At 41.0% G+C, this 18543-nt stretch overlaps 1 protein-coding gene across 1 annotated transcript in view; it reads left to right on the plus strand.

The window, feature by feature from the left end:
* The window catches only part of PALM2AKAP2 (PALM2 and AKAP2 fusion), a 267625-nt gene that overhangs the window by 143691 nt on the left and 105391 nt on the right, over positions 1–18543 (plus strand). The window contains exon 5 of the mRNA XM_058823307.1: positions 18074–18156. Within this exon, the coding sequence (XP_058679290.1) occupies positions 18074–18156 (83 nt within the window). The remainder of the gene's footprint in view (positions 1–18073; positions 18157–18543) is intronic.

Consider the following 18543-nt stretch of genomic DNA (forward strand, 5'->3'; position numbering starts at 1 on the left):
AGAACTACCACAATCCAAACATGAGTCTGCTGTCCCTGTAATTCAGAACAGAGAGGATCATAGGCTACAAAGATCAGGAGCTAGGCAAACTTCAGGGCTAGGCAAAGTACAGGTTTTGCACAAGGGTGACAGACAACCATATGATTTAGAAATGGAGGTAGGTCCAGGCTTTCCCAGAAAATGAGTGAGCCAGCACCTGTGGTTTGGTGTTCATCCATTAATGTCATTTGTGCAGAGATGTGCTGTAAAGAGCTTTATGTCCACATCAGACCATACTAGACCTGAAGACAAATCTGAATTGCCTCCATAACATTAACCTCAAAGACAATCCAACCTCAACCTTGACAAATTCTCAGACCTGAAAGATCAGCTTCAGCCAAAAAAGATGAGCACATTCAGGCCTCCAGACATTAACTTCCCTCTAATTTGCTATTTAGATTTAAAAATAAGTTCTCTGTGGAGAATGGTTGCTGTAGCGGCCCTTGTCAGTTCTGTCTTGAAGGGTTTAGTCAGTCTCAAAGATTACATTTGCTTTGTGCTGGACTCAACTGGGCTGAGCTTGACCAAGACCAGTTTTATACCTGCAGAAATGAATGGGGTGGGTGTGGGTGCATGTGTGTGTTCATGTATGTGCTGAAAACATCCCCTGACACAACAAATATTGGCTTAAGTTTATGAAAAAATATTTGGTATTAATTCTAAACAGTGTATCCTTTTGTTAGTATTTGCCCTTGGGTTTTTCAATTTTATCAAATCTCCAGTTGACTGAGACAGGACTCACTTTTTTTTGTTGGCAATATAATGGGATTCCCTCTCTATTGAAGAAAAGTGGCATCAGTACTCCCAAGCAGGTGGTCAGAAGATTGAGGTTTTTGTAGTTCAATACACTTTTGTAGTTCAATATTCCCACTCTGACTCTTGAAGTAGGAGTCAAAGACAGACAAGTGCTTAGCTGGGCACAAGTATCCTAGAATGTGGCAAGAACAGGGCAATGGTGAAAAACTTCTGATGTCTTATGTCAAAAAACTGAGCTCACACCCTACAGTTTACAAAATCTGGTAAACCTTCAGCTGTGCAATACTGCCTGCTCTGAAAGCAACAGCTGGAGTCCTGACCCCACTGCAATCAAAGGGAGTGTTGTTTCTGATTTCCTGGGAGCAGAATACACAATGAATCTCTCCGTGTAAATCTTTGCAGGCCTGGATCCTAAAAAATTTACGTGAAAGGATGTACTACTTTCAATAAGCCATAAATTTAAATCAATATATTAATATTAAAAATACCAGCTTTCCATGAAGTTAAGTTTAAAGGAAAAATCTATTCTGTTGCCAGAAAGTCCTGAATATATTGTAAAGCTCCCCAATATTTATAATTCTGTCATTACTGTCACTGTAATCAATCCCATCCATTTCCCTTAGTAAAGAGATGTAAGACTTCAGTCTGGATAGCAAATATTTATGAAAGACATATTAAAAGAAAGAACTTCCAGTTGACCCATGAGGGACAGCATACTGAAGTTATGCAGAAAGGATTACTTGGTATTTGTTTACATCTTTAAACTCTGCCTACATATATTTTAGCCTGGTGACTCCTTGACTCACCTTCAAGAATTTGCACAGCCCACTGTGCATACCTAGCTTTGATATTAGCAAGCTCAAACTCCAAAGTTTTTGAAATACAAATCATCCAAAGAAAACTTACATTGACATTTGGATTAGTTCCTATTACCAGCAAAGCTATGTGGTTCAGTTCAATTAGTTCTTCTTTTACAGTTCCTCTTTTCGATTTCTACCTGAATCAAAACTGTTGTTTGTACAGTATTGTGAGTTAATGTATGGCAAGATAGAGGTCAATGTAGTCTGAACTGAAAGGTATATAGATTTTAAGTTAAACAAGATAACATCTAGCAAAATGGGTGAGGAATGACAGGGTGATGTATTATACAGAGTGGAGCTGCTGGTATAAGTGAACTCGTGGGGTTATATGGTAAATAAAAATACCAGAACTGTTCCCAGAAATTGTTTAATCAAAAACTATTACTATCATGAAAATTACCACATTTTTGAAATAATGTGTATTTCTGTCAGACTATACTTTTCGTTTCCAGATCAAGTGATAAATCCAATGTGGTTATACACATGAGCCTTGGCTTGGCAGCTGACATAATGTAAAGTTAGGCCCCCCTCAAGAATCATAACTAATTTAATGGCAACATGATTATGCTAACAGCAAAGTGATAGAATCTTGCAAAGTGATAGAAATAGCATGTGTGCCTTGTGCAACTTACCTGGTACACTGGACTTTACTGAAGTACCAAACATCCTAAGTATTTGTGGAATATCTTTTATTATGTCCAGGCAGTAGGTGAAAAATTGAATGGAAATGGTCTTTAGCAATTGAAGTGAAAAAGATTATATAAGCTATATTTTGGCACTTAATGTGTATTTTAAAAAATCAGCACTATATCACAGCAGAGAAGTGCTATTGTTATTATATGAAAAATGAGGAACTAAGACAGGAGACAATGAAGTGACTGCCTACAATGTGGCAGCTCAGCCATTCCCTTAGAAAAAAAGAGTTTTCTGATGCCAGTATGCTTCTTCACAGTTACTATGCCTGTACATTTAATCTGCACAGGACAAGTCATAAACTGAAGAGCTACCAGACAGGTAACTCTGTTTCACAGCAGCAAGGAGCCCTGTCAAAAAACCCTTCAGGGTGCTTCAGTGCCCAAGGTGGGAATGATTACAGCCCCCATACCTCCTGTATGTACAATAATTACCGATGTATCCCATCAGCAAAAGTTCTGTGTACAACACACTAGCAACCACCATGAGGGAAACTTCTTCTGCCCTTCAGGTGTGCACCACTGGCACTGAGAGCTGTTTGCTACAGAGGCAGTTCTTGTTGTGTTTTAGACCAGGCTGTTTTCAGGGTGTGCTAAAGCCAAGGAAAGATGACCTGCCCTTGCTTTATGTCGATGCACTGGTACAGGAAATGCCATGGCTTTACACGAGAGAAGCATGACTGCTCCCATCATGGATGCCTCTTTTACTGCTTCCTTGCATAACCAGTGTTCTGACAATGTTTGTAGAGGGCAGAAAAATATCTCCATGAGAACACAAATGTCTTGTCTTCCTTTCTCTTTTGCTTTGCTTTTCCCAACTTCTGCAATATTTTGGTCTCTCAGTCTCAATTAATGTATAATTTTCCAGTAAGGATTTTCCTAATCACTGATTTTTAATGGGAGCACCCTGAACAAAAGGGGGTATGGCAATCAATATGCCTTAAACCATAGTAGACAGATGTAATTACATAGCAGCAAATGCAAAATAATATCCCATTTTACTAGGATGGGATATAGGATAGGATATATCTTTTAATTTTATAGCCAAAATAAAATAAAATATTTTAAACCAGAAGCTATTGGTACTGGTTCATTGAAAAGGAGAAGACAAAGGGAGACTATGTGTTAGCCCGTTAGTCTCTCAGCATTGTTTCTCAGATTACCCAGTGCTAGACAGAAGCCAAAAGGCACCTAGACAGAACAAAATGCAGAAATAGTGAACCGCTAGCTTCCAGTGCTCCTTCTCCAAGTATTCTCTTACACAATGAATATACTTCCCATTCTAACTCTAAGAAGAGTTGGGTACCCTGCAGCAACCTTTGTAGAAACTCAAAAAGAGACCAACCCCAGAGTGAGGGAACAAGAATTCATAGTCCCATTCAACTTAGGTTGCACAGAACAAGCCTCTGCTTGTGCCTCCATCTGTTCATTTCTATTACATATATATATACAAAGCCTTAGGCCAGGCACTGTTTTTCAATTACATTTTTATTATGCAGGAAACATCTCTGCTCATTCTGCTCATTAAATCTACTGGGTTTTTAAAGTGTAAGCTTTGGGATAGCACCAAAATATTCATATGATCATCCCAGCTAAAAAAAAAAAAACCCAAAACAAAACAAAAAAAACCAACCCTCAAACATCTATTTGAAGTCAACTATTCACCTCCTTCTGCAAAACACAGGAAAGCAAATTCAGCCCTGATACAAATATGCAAACATCTCACTGACTTCAATGGCCATTCAGCTTAGCTGTGTCAAATCTGAATTAGGCCTTAGGTCTCAAACTGTCTTGTCTGCTCTTGCCATCTGTCTTCCTTTGCTAACCTAATTCCTGATTAAATAGTGTGTCCTTATTGAGTGTGAACCTATCCTGCTGATCCTTTCTCTGTAACAAACACTGTTAGAGGCTAAAATTCCTGAAAGTTATGACTACTTTGACTGCCTCTGTCTCTAGATACTATGAGAGCCTCTTTTAAGGTGATCTGAAATTCAGACTGTGAATTAAAAATTCCTGAGCATTCAATCTTTTCACTGTCATATCTTAGACATTTAAAATTACTAATCTGTTTAACAAACCATAATTTATAACAGTTCAGGTCTTGGGTTCACTGTCTGTTCTCCTTAGAGGTTTCTCAACTGGCAGAACTAATCATGGTAGCTCACACACTGTGTAGATGATGAGGGTGTTATGCAGAAGAAAAACAAACAAAACAAGCAAACAAGAGCAACAACTACAAAAATCCCAGACAGACAAATGTCTCCATGTTAACAAACCAATGGATAATCGATTTAGAAAATTTATTCAGTGGACAAGGCAGAGACATGTACAGTGACATCCCTGGTCTAGTGATTGTGATGCTGGAGGAAGTACAGGGGATACAGACTGGTACAGGGCTTCTCCCTATGTGAAGCTTCTTCCTGCTGCTGTCAAAACCAATTTTTCCAGTCCAGTAGGGCATTTCTTGTGTTCTTAGAAACTCTCTTTTACTCATGCTGTTCTCAGAAAATAAATGTGGAAAATACAAGCAACATACCTGTACTGTTAAAAGAAATTAAGCATGATGGTTATTTTTATCTGTTACTTGATACACACTGTAAAGAGACTATTTGAATAGCCTGAATAAAGGAAGAGGCAGTCAGTAACAAACTTGCTTTAAACTCAGGCTGAACAAATTGAGAGCTGCTGAGGATCAAGTAATTTGACTGTCATTTAAAGAGGAGAGAAAATAAAAAAGAGAAAAAACAACGAACAAATGAAACCCAAAATCACCAAAGGCCATATCTCTTCTTTTTTCATTATGCTGCACAATATCATGTTCCATGCAAGGCTTGATATTAAAGTACAGTGGTTCTTTCAAAAAGAGGCTTTCTAATACACTTCTAATTTCTAAAATCTCACAAGAAATGTAACTTGCTATATTTCATCAGAAATGGTTAAATAAGCAGCCTGACATTTGGGGGCTTACCCTGAAACCTGAAATTTTCTGCTCTTTGTTTTCAGAGCTGGAATCTCTGTCTAGAGGGCAGGCTGCCTCTTTAAGGTGTTATTTTAAAATCTTATAAAAGTAAGTAATAACTCTAGCACTGAAGCAATAAGTATTTGAGTTACAGGTAACACGAAAGGTAATTGAAACCCTGATGTAATTTTATGCCTTCTTCATGCTCTATTCCACTGCTATTACGGGTTTATTGTCAAGATGGGAGCTGCACAAAATGATTATTGCTACCCTGGTACAGGCTCTATGCTGCTTTTTTCCTCAAGATGGTAGCTAATTCTCTTAGGAAGACACTTTACTCAATCAACACTATTTGGTGTTCATGCTAAGGCGAAAGGGAGAGAACAAAAGAAACAGGACAGGTAAAGAGAGATGCAAGTACGCTACAAAATCTACATTTTAAAGGGACGTTGAGTTTTGCTTATTACAGCTTTAGAATGTCCCCAGCTAGGCTTAGGGCTCGAGCTCTGGAAAAACTCCATAGTTACAAATACTGTTCATGCATCAGCTTTCACTTTGTGCAGCCTGCACAGATGGGCTGCCTCATGAGGCAGGGGAGCCTCGCACATCATGGCCTGCCTTGCACGTAACTTCTGCCCCAGCAGGCAATGCGGGTGCTGGAAACTAAAGTAATGTAACTCCAAAAAACTTGAAACGAAGCATAGCTATCCAAAGTGAAGCATCAGCCTTTAGTGTGTTTTGATGTACTCTGGAATGCAAGTGCTTAAAGGCTTTCATTGCCTCAGGAATATTTTTAATTTTGAATTTAGACAATGCATGTTACAGGACAGATAAACAGCTGAGACAGAACAAGTAGAACTGAGCTGATAATTTCCACAAGCTGGCAGGAGAAAAACAGATTTTTCCTCCTGACTTTAGATTGTGCCATAGATGTTTGTTCTACACTTGAGGAGCCATGTTTAGCATACCACAGACACAAGAGCCAGAGTTTTTGAATTGAACCAGCAGGGCACATTTTAAGGAGCACATATTGTGACTTTGAAGAAGTGAAAGAGGACCAAGCCCTGTGGGAATGGCTGGCCTATGCTCCTTTAGGAAGTGCAGAGAAAAAGCATCCCTTTAATCTCCCGTATGTTTGCTTATCTAGAGGCTTAGAGGTTTTACTAATGTGCAGGGTTTCTGTTTCTGAATGAAATTTTTACATGAGTTCTCAAAGCATGGGACAATCTGGGAAGTTATATCCAGTTAGCCCATCTCTCTGCAGCAGGACTTAAAAGTAACAGAAGGGTTAGAATGTATGGAGCTCACAGTTGGCAATGGCACAGGTGATAGCCTCTGCATAAAAATCAAGGGACAAACAAATAATGTGGATGTCAATGTGGGAATCTTCTATAGACCTACTATCCAGGACAATAATGCCAACGAATTCTTTGAGGAACTAAGGGCCAATTCCAAGTCAACTGCTTTTGTCCTTTCATGGGGACTTCAACTCGCCAGAAGTTAACTGAGAGCACCACACAGCTAGTACAACCCAGGCTGGAGGATTCCTAAAAAACCGGAATGACAACTGTCTGGAGCAGGTCCTGGGGAAACCAATTCAAAGTTGCCCTCCTGCATCTGCTGCTTTTCAACAGAGAGGATCTCGTGAGCAAAGTGGAGATGAGTGGCCGTCTTGGCCCCAGCAATGACAGAGCAGTTGTTGTCAGGAGGAAAAGTGCCAGCAAAACCTCAGCTCTGGACACGAAGAGAACAAACTTCAGGCTGCTCAGGGAAATAGTGAGTAAAGTCCCCTGGGAAAATGCTTTTGCCAGTGCCCGGGTCCATCAGTGCTGGTCAAACATCACCACCTAAGGGCATAGGAGCAGGCAATTCCCAAATGCTTGAAGTCAAGCAGAAAAGGCAGAAGGCCAGCTTGACTGAACAAGAAATGGGGCAAAAAAGGAATGTATATACGCAGCGGAAGAAAAGTCAGGCCATATGAGAAAAACAGAGAGATGTTGATTGCCACTGTAGGGAGAAAATTGTATGCCAAAGCTCAACTGGAGTTGAAGCTTGCCAGAAATGTGGGGGAAAATAAAAAGAGTTTTATCAAATACATTAATGGCAAAAGGCAGTGAAGAAATAACATTGGCCCATTACAGGATGAGAATGGTCACCTCACCAACAGTGACACAACAGACAAGGCAGAGGTATTTAATGCATTCTTTGCCTCTGTATTCAACATGGTTGAAGGACCAAGAGGGTCTCCATGTCTGGAGGACCATGACTGCGAAAATGCTGAACTTCCAGTCAAACCTGAAATTGTGCAGGATCTGCGGCTCCAGCTGGATCCCTACAAATCTAGGGGGCTTGATGGCATTCATCCAAGAATCCTCAGAGTGCTGGCTGATGTAATTTCAAGTTCTCTCTTGTTGATTTTTGAGCAGCCTTGGACATTGAGAGGAATCCCAGCTGAGTAGAGTTGATGAATGTTGTTCCAATTATCAAGAAGGCCAAGAAAGAGAACCCCGGAAACTACAGACCTGTCAGTCTCACTTCAATGTCTGATAAAGTTCTGGAGAAGATTATTCTGGGAAGTATTGAAAAAGCACCTGAAGAACAGAGTTTTCAGGTCGCAGTCCCTGGTCACAGCCTGCACGACTTCATGCAGGGAAAGTCCTGCTTATCAAACCTGATTTCCTTTCATGATAAGATAACCCACCTAGCTGATCAAGGGAAGCCAGTTGATGCAATCTCTCTGGATTTCAGTAAAGCCTTTGATGCTGTTTCTTGCAGGATCCTTCTGGACAAACTGTCCAGCACACAGTTGGATAAAGACATCACGTGATGGATGAGCAACTGGTTCAGGGGCCAGGCAGAAGGGTCACAGTGAATGGGGTGACACCAGACTGGTGACCTGTCACTGGGGGTTCCCCAGGGCTCCATGCTCAGCTCTGTGCTCTTTGTCTTCACAAATGCCTTGGACACAGGACTGGGAGGGTTACTAAGTAAGGTCACAGATGATACAAAACTGGGAGGAGCAGCTGACTCCCTCAAAGGCCGGAAGGCCGAGCAGAGACATCTTGACAATGAGAGGGCTGGGCAGGCACCAACTGCATGAAACTCAGCAAGGGCAAGTGCTGGGTTCTGACCTGGGATGGGGCAACCCTGGATGTACAGACAGACAGACGAATGACAGGCTGGAAAGCAGAAATGAGTGCAGGAAAGGGACCCGGGGATCCTGGTTGAAGTTGAACATGAGCCAGCAGTGCCCTGGCAGCCAGGAGGGCCCCCATGTCCTGGGGGGCATCGGGCACAGCATCACAGCCAGGCAAGGGAGGGGATTGTCCTGCTCTGCTCTGCTCTGCTCTGCTCTGCTCTGCTCTGGGGCAGCCTCACCTCCAGTGCTGGGGGCAGTTCTGGGTGCCACAATATAAGAAATACATATATATTGAGCTGTTAGAGAGTGTTCAAAGGATGGCCATGAGGATGGTGAAGGGCCTTGAGGGGAAGTCCTGTGAGGAGACTGAGGTGACTTGGTGTGTTCAGCCTGGAGAAGAGAAGAGTGAGGGGAGACCTCACAGCGTCTTCCTTGTGAGGAAAGGAGGAGGGGCAGGCAGTGATCTCTTCTCTGTGGCGACCAGTGACAGGACCCAAGGGAATGGCCTGAAGCTGTGTCAGAGGAGGTTTAGGTTGAATAAAATTGATCACCAGGGTGTTTGGGCCCTGGAACAGGCTCCCAGGAAACTGGTCACAGCACCAGTCTGACAGAGTTCAAGAAGTTTGGACAATGCTCTCAGGCATGTGATACGACTCTTGGGAATGGAGCTGTGCAGGGCCAGGAGTTGGGTTCAATGACCCTTGAGGATCCCTTTAACTCAGCTTATTCTGTGATTCTGTGAAGTGTTGGTTGTTTAGGGCATTATATTTCTCACAATGCCCTAAGTATTGTCTGCAAGGTGAAGGATGTTTCATAATTTGACATTACACATTAACTCTGTCCTGAAATATTAAACCTTTTAGGTGAAAATCATAGCTCAATATCACGAAACCAAAATCATAATTTATTCTCTTTTTAGTTTTGCTTTTTCTTTTAAAGAACTCGATATCTTCCTCTAGGAGTCAAGAAATCCTTGACTGAACTCTCTAAAGCATATGGCTTTAATAAGAAACATCACTAGAGTTTTGACCATGCCTCTTTTGAATGTTGTGGCTGGGAAATGAAACATTTCACTAGCTATTTTAACTGGGCAGTTGATCTGTGAATGACTGAGAAGGATATACCATATCTGGGGATTTTGTTTGCTAGTGAAAACAAGTAATACTTTGAAAGCAAACATTATAATTTTTTCCAATTATATATAATTTTCTAAGATTATCCACAGAGTCCAGGGGTTGATGCATCTTCTCTAATTGAACAGTAACTTACTCTATAAGTACCCCCTCTGAAATAATTGAAACTGATTACCACGTGGCACAGCTAAACTTAGGTGAAGACATGTATCTTCATCCTTTAATGTCTGGATCTTATCTCTGATGTCCTTTTGTCAAAAGTCAGATTACATTAACCTTACATCATTGGTGATTTTAGTTTGATTACACATTTACTAACTCTGTTCAGTGCTCTGGATCTAGATAGTAGATCTACCCTCTACTTCAGGTGAACTAATACATGGCCTGAAAGGGTACACTCTCTTGGATTGCATGGCTTTCCAGCATTTTATGGCTCATGCCATGATGACACCAATTGACCTGCACCTTTCAGCTCTCATGTGCCAGGACTAGCAAGATTTGACTCTACCATTGCAGAATTTACAGATTTTGCGTTAACATGTGTGTCTAGTACAAATGTAGGATTGGATGGGATACTTTCATACCTTGACCACAACAGAAAACAGTGATAAGGCATTAATTAATACTGTTTTTTATCGAGCAAAACTGGTAGTTTGACTTTGCCATTAAATATTGATGCAAATTTTTCTGTCAGAAAAGTTGCACATTTCTTCAAAACAACTGACAGTTGTTCCCCTTAGCTCAAAAGTATGCAAAACTGGAGACACAGATAGTCTGGGCTTTGTCTGGCTCATTGCAGTCTGGCCCTTAACCACTACAAAATAATTGGGCATACAAACCCACTCTTTGTGTTCTCAGGGGTCTTCCTGTTGCTTTGTCAAAAACTGAACTAGTTCTTCATGGTTTTGTGCTATAAACCTCCTTATTTTAGTAGTTAAACTCATAGATAACATGTAAAAATCTGGGAATATGATATTTTTTACCAGCATGGAACACAGCTGCTCAGAAAAAGTTATACCTGTTTATTTCTAAATCCACAGGTGGATGCATGCAGTTTATTCACTTGTAGTCACCTTCAGAGAGCCTGACATTTTTGCAAAATCTCCAAATGCAAACCAGATTCAAAATGTCACCTCCTAGGAGACCATGAGGTGTGAAAGGAAAATTGATGGCAGTAGTTTCTCTCATATACACTCTATTACCTGCAGCTAAATGTCAACAGAGTATGTTTGTCCCACTCCCTCTGCAGTTATGCCATCTGACATATATAAGGTTTTACCCTCTTGAGTCAAGCTGGTTTTTCACAGGAAAAAGCAGATAAGCATAACTGGAAAATCATCTAAAGACATAGCTGAAAAATTGAAATTGCTTTCCTGCCATTCCCAGGAGGTGCACTGCAAAGACACAGACATTTACTTCCACAGTGCTATTCGATACTAGTGGGGAATGTCCTGTCTGCTGCTAAACATGAACAAAGAGAAAAGTAGGTTTAACTGCACATGTCACTTTTGACCATTGCAGATGCATCCACAACATCTTCTGCATATGTATGGAGTATTCCCAACCACTGGTAGATGCAACGGCAGATCTAATTCAGGAAATTTAAAAAATAATCATAAAAATATGCCTTGTCTGCATCAGTGTAGGAAAGATGAGCATGAGGAAGAGAGGACATAAGGAAATAAGTCTGACTCAGCAGCTGAGGGAATTTGACATAGCTTTTGCAGTCCTTTCTGTTGGCTTTGATGAGAAGGTTAGAAGCCCCTCTTCGTGGTTATTTACACACATGCATTTCTTGGGGCCAAGAAATCCTTTATACAGGTGGAAACACCATTAGTACTACAACCTATCCCCTCCCCTGCACTACAGATGCACTTTCTGTGCTGCTTCTGTAAGTGATGGTTTTTCTTTCTCCTCACAGAGAATGGTTATCAGTAGCAGTTAATCTTTCTGCTACCTTCTGCTTTCTTTCTGTGGTTAGGTTTAAAATGTCATGATTAAAAAGAACTTACATTACATCACTTGTGCTTCCTTGCTTCATATCATTCAAGGAGTTCTCTGCTAATTTAAACTCTTGTTCAAGGCAACAAATTCATCATTTGGCTGCACTTGTGTCACATACAGGAAATAAATCTAGATGAAGTTGGGAGGCTATCTGTTCTTTTAACAATAGAATATCACTCTTCTTACCTGGTAATTCCAAATAAGGTAATGTTCTCCAAGGCAAATTATTACAAGCCAGAGAAACAGAATTCACAAGTTTTTTCCCTTATTCATGTCTCCAAATTCATGACAGAGTTTTAGCTTATGTTTTGCAAACATTTTCTCTGTCAAAAATTTTAGTGGTTCCTTCTCACTTCCATCAAAAGTTCCTCATTATGATCAAGATTGCTGGGACTGGGAGCTATTTTCGAAGCAACATTGCAATCTTACTCTCTTAGAATAGCTTTAATCTTAGGGCTGGTCTATACTTAAGGTTTCTTTCCAAAATATATGTAGATTATGGTTCTGAGGGCATTTTGATTGCTTTGCAGCAGAAATTATGAACTTCATTGCACAGTTGCAGCTATTTGTGGTACTAGAACTAACTATTAAATGGTTTTTCCCCACAGAGCTAAATCTATGAGAAAATGCACAAAGATCTGAATCAACAATAGTTCATCACAGTTGGTCACTAGGAACTATGTTGGTAGGTAGAAATTCCTTGTTAAAACGAGTAAAAGACAGGTATTGAGACTAGTATTGCATGACCATGTAGTGAATAGCTGAACATATAACTGGTCTTCCAAGCCACCATCGCTTCCCCCACAACTGAAACATGCAAAAACTATGTCAAGAGTATGGTGAGACTGAACTAGTTCAAATCACAACTGAAAGTCTGAATTGAAGAGAGACAATCCATCTCAGTGATGGAGATCTGCACAATGGGTTCAATTGGTCTGCCTGCAACCACTGATGAAAGTCTTCTTAGGTGTTTTCCAAACTGGTGCCAGACATCTGCATCTAAAATATACACCTGAATTTTGGAGATTGACACTTCGACATTTATTCTTAGGTGCAGCATAGTATTTCTGGCATGGTCACAAACCAACCAGCACTCTGAGGGATGTCACCAGCCAAGCCTCCTTTTCCTTGGGGCATAAGTAAGTGTGATTTCCCTCCTGCTAGTAAAAGCAGGGACATTTTTGTCGTATTTGTATTTAAGTACAAAATACATCACAGTATGAAAGCTGAAAAAGGGGAACCATTTAGAAAGAAAAAGCCAATCAGCAAAAGAGATTTGTGCTATTAGCTCTATAACCTGGGCATTCAACCCAGTTAATAACATGACTATCAGATGCAGAAAAACACATTATGTAAGCTACTGTGCTTCAGACAATTGCAATGAGACACATAAAAAAGAAGTGGCACCTACAGCACTATCTGCAACAGCTTTTCTAAGACTGAAGATTTTATGAAGTAGAGTATAAATTTTTTCTTAACTCTTTGAGCCCTCAAAACATGATTTAAAGGGTAAGAAATTTTCCCTGCTGTTGTTTCAAAATATAGCAAGCATGCAATGCCTCAGCGTATCATTAAAGTGCAAAAAAACAGATAAATGAGTGGTTTTCTTTGCCACTGAAGTTATGCCTTTTTCTTCCTGCTGCTATGTGATCTCTCCTAGTCTGAACACCAGGAAACCACCAAGCCTTTTAGTGGTTTAATAAATAAATATGTCAGCAGTTTTGCTAGAAGATTTTTCCTAGACTGTGTCCTTTTTTTCCTCCCTCTCCTTCTTTAAGGATTTTATTTTTCTAAAGACCTTCTATTAATCACAGGAATCACTGGTGACAAACTCTGCTGTGTAGTGTAACATGGCGTCTGCCTGCTGGCTGAGCTTGGCACTGCCAAGACATTAACATGAGGACATAGTCAATCTTTCCTTTTAATGACAAGTCCTGGGTAGCTGAAAGAAAGCAGACTGAGATACAGCAGGAATTCCTGTGATCCAACTCAAGTGAAAATAGTTGCTGTAATAAATTCCCTCCTTGGCCTGTTCAAGACCAAGTTAAATGATGATCCAGGATTTATGTGGTTTGAGATGACCTGCTCCCTTCCAGTCTGAACAGGGCAGGAGGCACGCTGGTGAGCAGCAGACTGGCCAAGAGATCAGGGATACAAGCACCCTGCAGAAGGGAGAAAGGAACAATCTAGGAGTAATACTTTGTGCTTTTGGGACACGTATATAATGTTCTTTGGCTTTGAAAAGGACTAGAAGTGTTCTCCACAAACAAACTGTCTCAGTGAAAAAGAATAAACTGATCCATCTGCATTCTGGTCAGAAGGCTGATTTGGTCAGACAAAAATTACTATCGTGGGAGAACTGAAGAAAGGTTGATTTAGTTTTCCTGGTGAATACTCTTAAGTACTTTATCTGCCTTTTCCTCAGAGGAGACACATATTTGCACTAAATTGTTCTCTGATTCATCTTCTCTTGCACTACAACCTGCTCCTTTACTGAACTAATTTCTTTGACAAGAGGATGTAGGCTGCCAGATTTTGGATTGATAGAGACTGCACCAGTGTTAATGGCTGTATGGCGTAGGCTTGGAGTTGTTTCCTGACAGCTTAACAGCACAGCAATGGAGTCTGTATGCTGAAAACATGGAGCTCTCTGTCGCTAAAACAAGTATCAAAACTGAGATCCTAAGATCTGTAGATCCTGGGTTTTCTAAAGGAGTTTTGGGTCACTGCAGAGAGTTTACATACTTTAGTAGCTGAATTGCACCTTTAAGTTTCCCTTCTCTGTCTAGCTTCTGTGGAAGTAGAACAGAAACTCAAAGTGTTTGGGAGACTGAGACTGCTGGAGCTAGGACTCTTGAGATGAGTGTGGTGCCCACAGGCCAAAGCCAGCCCAATCAGAGGTGCTTCCCTGTGGTCACAGTGCTAACCATGAAGAACTGTGATTCAGGAACAGGCAGATAAAATCTTCCCTTGTTTGTTGAGAGCAATGAGTAGGTGTGCACAGCAGTTTTCCAGATTCCTCATCAGTACCTTTCTTTTCCATCCACATTTTGCACATTCACTGCCAAATAAATCACTAGGAACTACTGGACTTTTACTCAAATTTCGTCCTTCCTGTCTTGACAATATCTGTTCCTTTCTCTACTAGCTGATGCTGATGAGAGCCCAAAGTCATTCTAATTATCTGTACCTTGATTTCTCTCCCAAATCTGCATGTATATGTCTCTTAAGGAAAAAAATTTAGCTCAGCTTCATTCCTGTAATATTATTTGGCCCTCTTTATTGCAAGCCTCCTGCCATCTATCAAACCCTATTCACAGTTGAAATGAACAGCAAATAAAAGGAAACAAAGAAGTCAGCACAGTGCTGCACAGACGTGGAGCTAGCATGCACAGAGATGGATGAAAAGCCACTGAGCCCCAAGAGTGCTGATGGAGCTGCCCTGCAGCTGTTCTGCTTGAGTTACTTCATCACTGCTGTACAGATGATTATAAATGTAAAAACTTAGCTGTGATAATGGCAGCAGGAGCTGGTACTATCTAGGCCTTTATAAAATGTCCATGAATGTGAACATGCTTGGATATTTTTTTTTAATCCAAGGGTGATTATGAAGTTGCCATGTCCTTAATGTAAATCAAGTCTGAGGTCAATGCTATAGCACATATGGCCTGTCACTAAAAACAGTGGGGGATGAAGTCTACTCATGATACTTATTTATTTTGTGAGGTGTGTAGAAAATATATAATTTCCTTATGCATGTTAATTTCTAGGCCTCAGACTTTCATGACCTTTTTCTAGAAAGGTACATTTTCAATCACTGTAATACTCTCTCCTTAATCTTTCATGTGTTGCCACATGAATGGGGAATATATCTTACAAGTGGAGATCTTCAGACAATACCAGTGCCTTCCAAGGGATATGCAGAATGCTAGTTGTGGCACAAGTGTGAAATTAGGTGACCCACATTTCCACTGAGCATCCCAGTCACCAGGCTACACTTTCTTGCTGGGCTTAGGCTGCACAGACATCAGCATTTCATCAGAGAGCAGTAGTATGGTTTTTAGTGAACTCAGCTCTCTCTCCTCTACATTTGCAGTTGATTCAGATGTGGAGTCATTCACACTACAGATGCACTGTTGAGTTGCACGCAAGAGTGCTTTTGGAGGAAACCAAACCAGAAGCTCTGCTGCAGAGTCACATGGAACACTTCCCAAACCATAGCATAAACATAAATATTCAAATCAAGTAGTATTCCTTATGACAGTATGGTAACATTCACTCCAAGGAATTGAACTAAATCTAGCCTGACATTAAATCCTGGAAGTATTTATAATACAGACTTGGATATTTCAGCACCGACTGCTCCTATCCTCTGATCCAGTCCGACAGCTACAACATAATGCAGAGGCATCCATTCAAGGATAACATGTAAAGGCTTCACAGTTCCAAATACATTGCAGAAAAAGATGCACAGTAGCTAGGGTATGAAGGGAAGTTCTAGTGAATTGATAAAAAAAGGTACACAGATCTCTTTCACATCTGGTTTTGGAAAGCAAGAGAGCATATAGATATCAGTAGACAATAAAAGACCCATTATGCTGAAATGTTATATACAGTTATATAAAAAGAAGGAATCTTTCTGCCTGAGATTAGCATGAATAAAGCTATCAAAGAGAGCTGGAAAGATTAAAAAAACACAGGAAAAAAACCCTCAGAGCAGAATAAACTAGTTGTTTTTTCTGCAACATTACTTCCAAAGCAGGAATGCTATATGGGAACACCATAGAGCATAGAGATGAATGCAAAAAAGGGATTAATCCCGTGGTAAAGTCACAGGACTAGAGTTCTGACTTTGTAGACTGTTTCAAAGTGTGGAGAACACAAGAAAAAAAGTCTCGATTCCATTACTTCTCACATTGGTTTTAATGCAATTCTCAAGGCTTCATGAGGGCTATCTATTGGCTCTGTGGACTACACCGACAACATTGCTCAGCAGGTAGGAAGAGGAAGGACCAGCTCCAGAGAACCTGTGCTGGGAAAAGTTAAAAGCATTTTCAGGATTTTTATGGGCACATAAGACCCACTGGCACTTTTAAATATTCTTCTCCCAAAGCAAAAGAAGTCTAAATGAAGCTGCAACCTGCCAATATTGTTAGAAGAAAAGATACAGCTCCTGTAGTGAAAGTCTCTCTCAACTGCAGCTCAAGCTAACACTGTTAGCATGTGCCACTGTCCACTGGAGCAAAACATGCAAAGAGTATCTCTGAAACACAGATCCTTTTTGCATAAATAATCATAACACAACGGTGGTACATACATAAACAGGAGTGAGTTGAAGAGATACACTCGAGATTATAGACTCAAGTAGCAGCAGAGGGCATGAATAACTATCCTTGTATTAACCAAGAGCTTCAGAGCCATTTCAAGATGTATTATTACATGAGAGACCTATTTCAAATTTAGTAGGCATGCACTGTGCTGTGGTAGCATAAGGAACTTTATTCAGTGTGCTCCCAGTGTGAATGTGTACCTTCAGCAGAGCTACTGGAGATAATACACAAATCCTTACGCATCTTGCTTCTCTATGGAGGAGATCGTGTAACCCCTATAATTTAATTTCACAACTTAGAACATATTCACTGATTTAATCTGACTCTATCTCAACATTATTTAATTATTGCCATTGTTATGGAAATTCTGAAAACAATCAAGCAGCTGCCTGTGCTTAAACAAGATTGTCCCTGCAAGTGAGATCAGTGGATATGTTCTTACCTTCTTTAAGGCCTAAGCTTGATACAGGAATAAAAGTGCAGAGGTTGTAGCAGACAGGCTGCTCACACCATTCCCTGTAAGCTGTGCTTGTGGCCTGACATGACCCAATAAGCAGTGGTAACTACTGCCTGCATGAAAAAACAGCATTCTCTAATAAGACATAACCTTAGTTAGGGGTCCAGATGCTCTTATTTGCCCTGCCCTTTGGATGCACAGAAGTGATGAAAAGTCCTCTGGCTTCTTCTAGAGACAGGACAAGCTCATAGAGGGTGTGACCACAGGCACACCTTCAGCACAGCAACATGGGTGAACACCGAGTGTCTAGGGAGATGCCTGGGGGTGACAAAGGCCATCCCACCACCCCATGAGGAACCAGGGCAGCTCTGCCACTGGGAACCACCCTAGGGACAGGGATGGCTACTGAGCAGTCTGAAATGGAGTATGTTCTTCCTAAGCCATGGCACACTGCATCAACACTAACCACCTACTGCAATTTCCCCAAAGAGCCAGACGCCTCTACGCAGCACACAGAGCTGTCTACAGCTGGCAAAGATATTTGTCAGCCATGGTTTTGGAGCCTTTCTATGTTCTTTAACAACAATGACAAAAGACCAGGTTGGTGACAGAGCATGGTGGGTAGAAATGGATCCAATCAGAACAAAAAAACCTCTCAGCCATGCGTATTCTCCCATGGACAATAAATGTCTTTGGTTTTGTAGGTGCAGGAGGATTGGCTATGCTGCTGAGGGACCCGTCGGGACCATACTCCTGTGAAAGTTCTGAAGCCAAGGAGGATGCAGGGGTAAGTCTCCTCTCAGTGTGGCCTGGTGGGAGGCACAGGGATCTGCGCTGTCCATAATTCTTGATGGACCCCACACTCAATGGAGTGCATCCTATCTTCAGCTGCAAGGATGCTGTCATGCTGGGCGTAGTTTTGCACAGTAGACCCCATTGGTGTAAACTGTATTCTCTTGGCTTCCACATTCTTTTGAAATAGCTACAAGTCCAGTGCCACAGTTAGGATTAGGACGATTTTCAACAAAAGTGAATCTCTCGAAAAGTTTGGTTAAATAATCCTGGCAGCTCATGGAAGATGGTGTCAAACCAATGCTCTGTCCTTCCCCACTGTCAGTCAGTCTCCCACATATCTTCCCTTGCACATTCTATTATCTTCTTCTCAGGCTCCCCT

Source organism: Ammospiza caudacuta, chromosome Z (assembly GCF_027887145.1).
Source record: "Ammospiza caudacuta isolate bAmmCau1 chromosome Z, bAmmCau1.pri, whole genome shotgun sequence".
Classification (NCBI taxonomy): Eukaryota; Metazoa; Chordata; class Aves; order Passeriformes; family Passerellidae; genus Ammospiza; species Ammospiza caudacuta.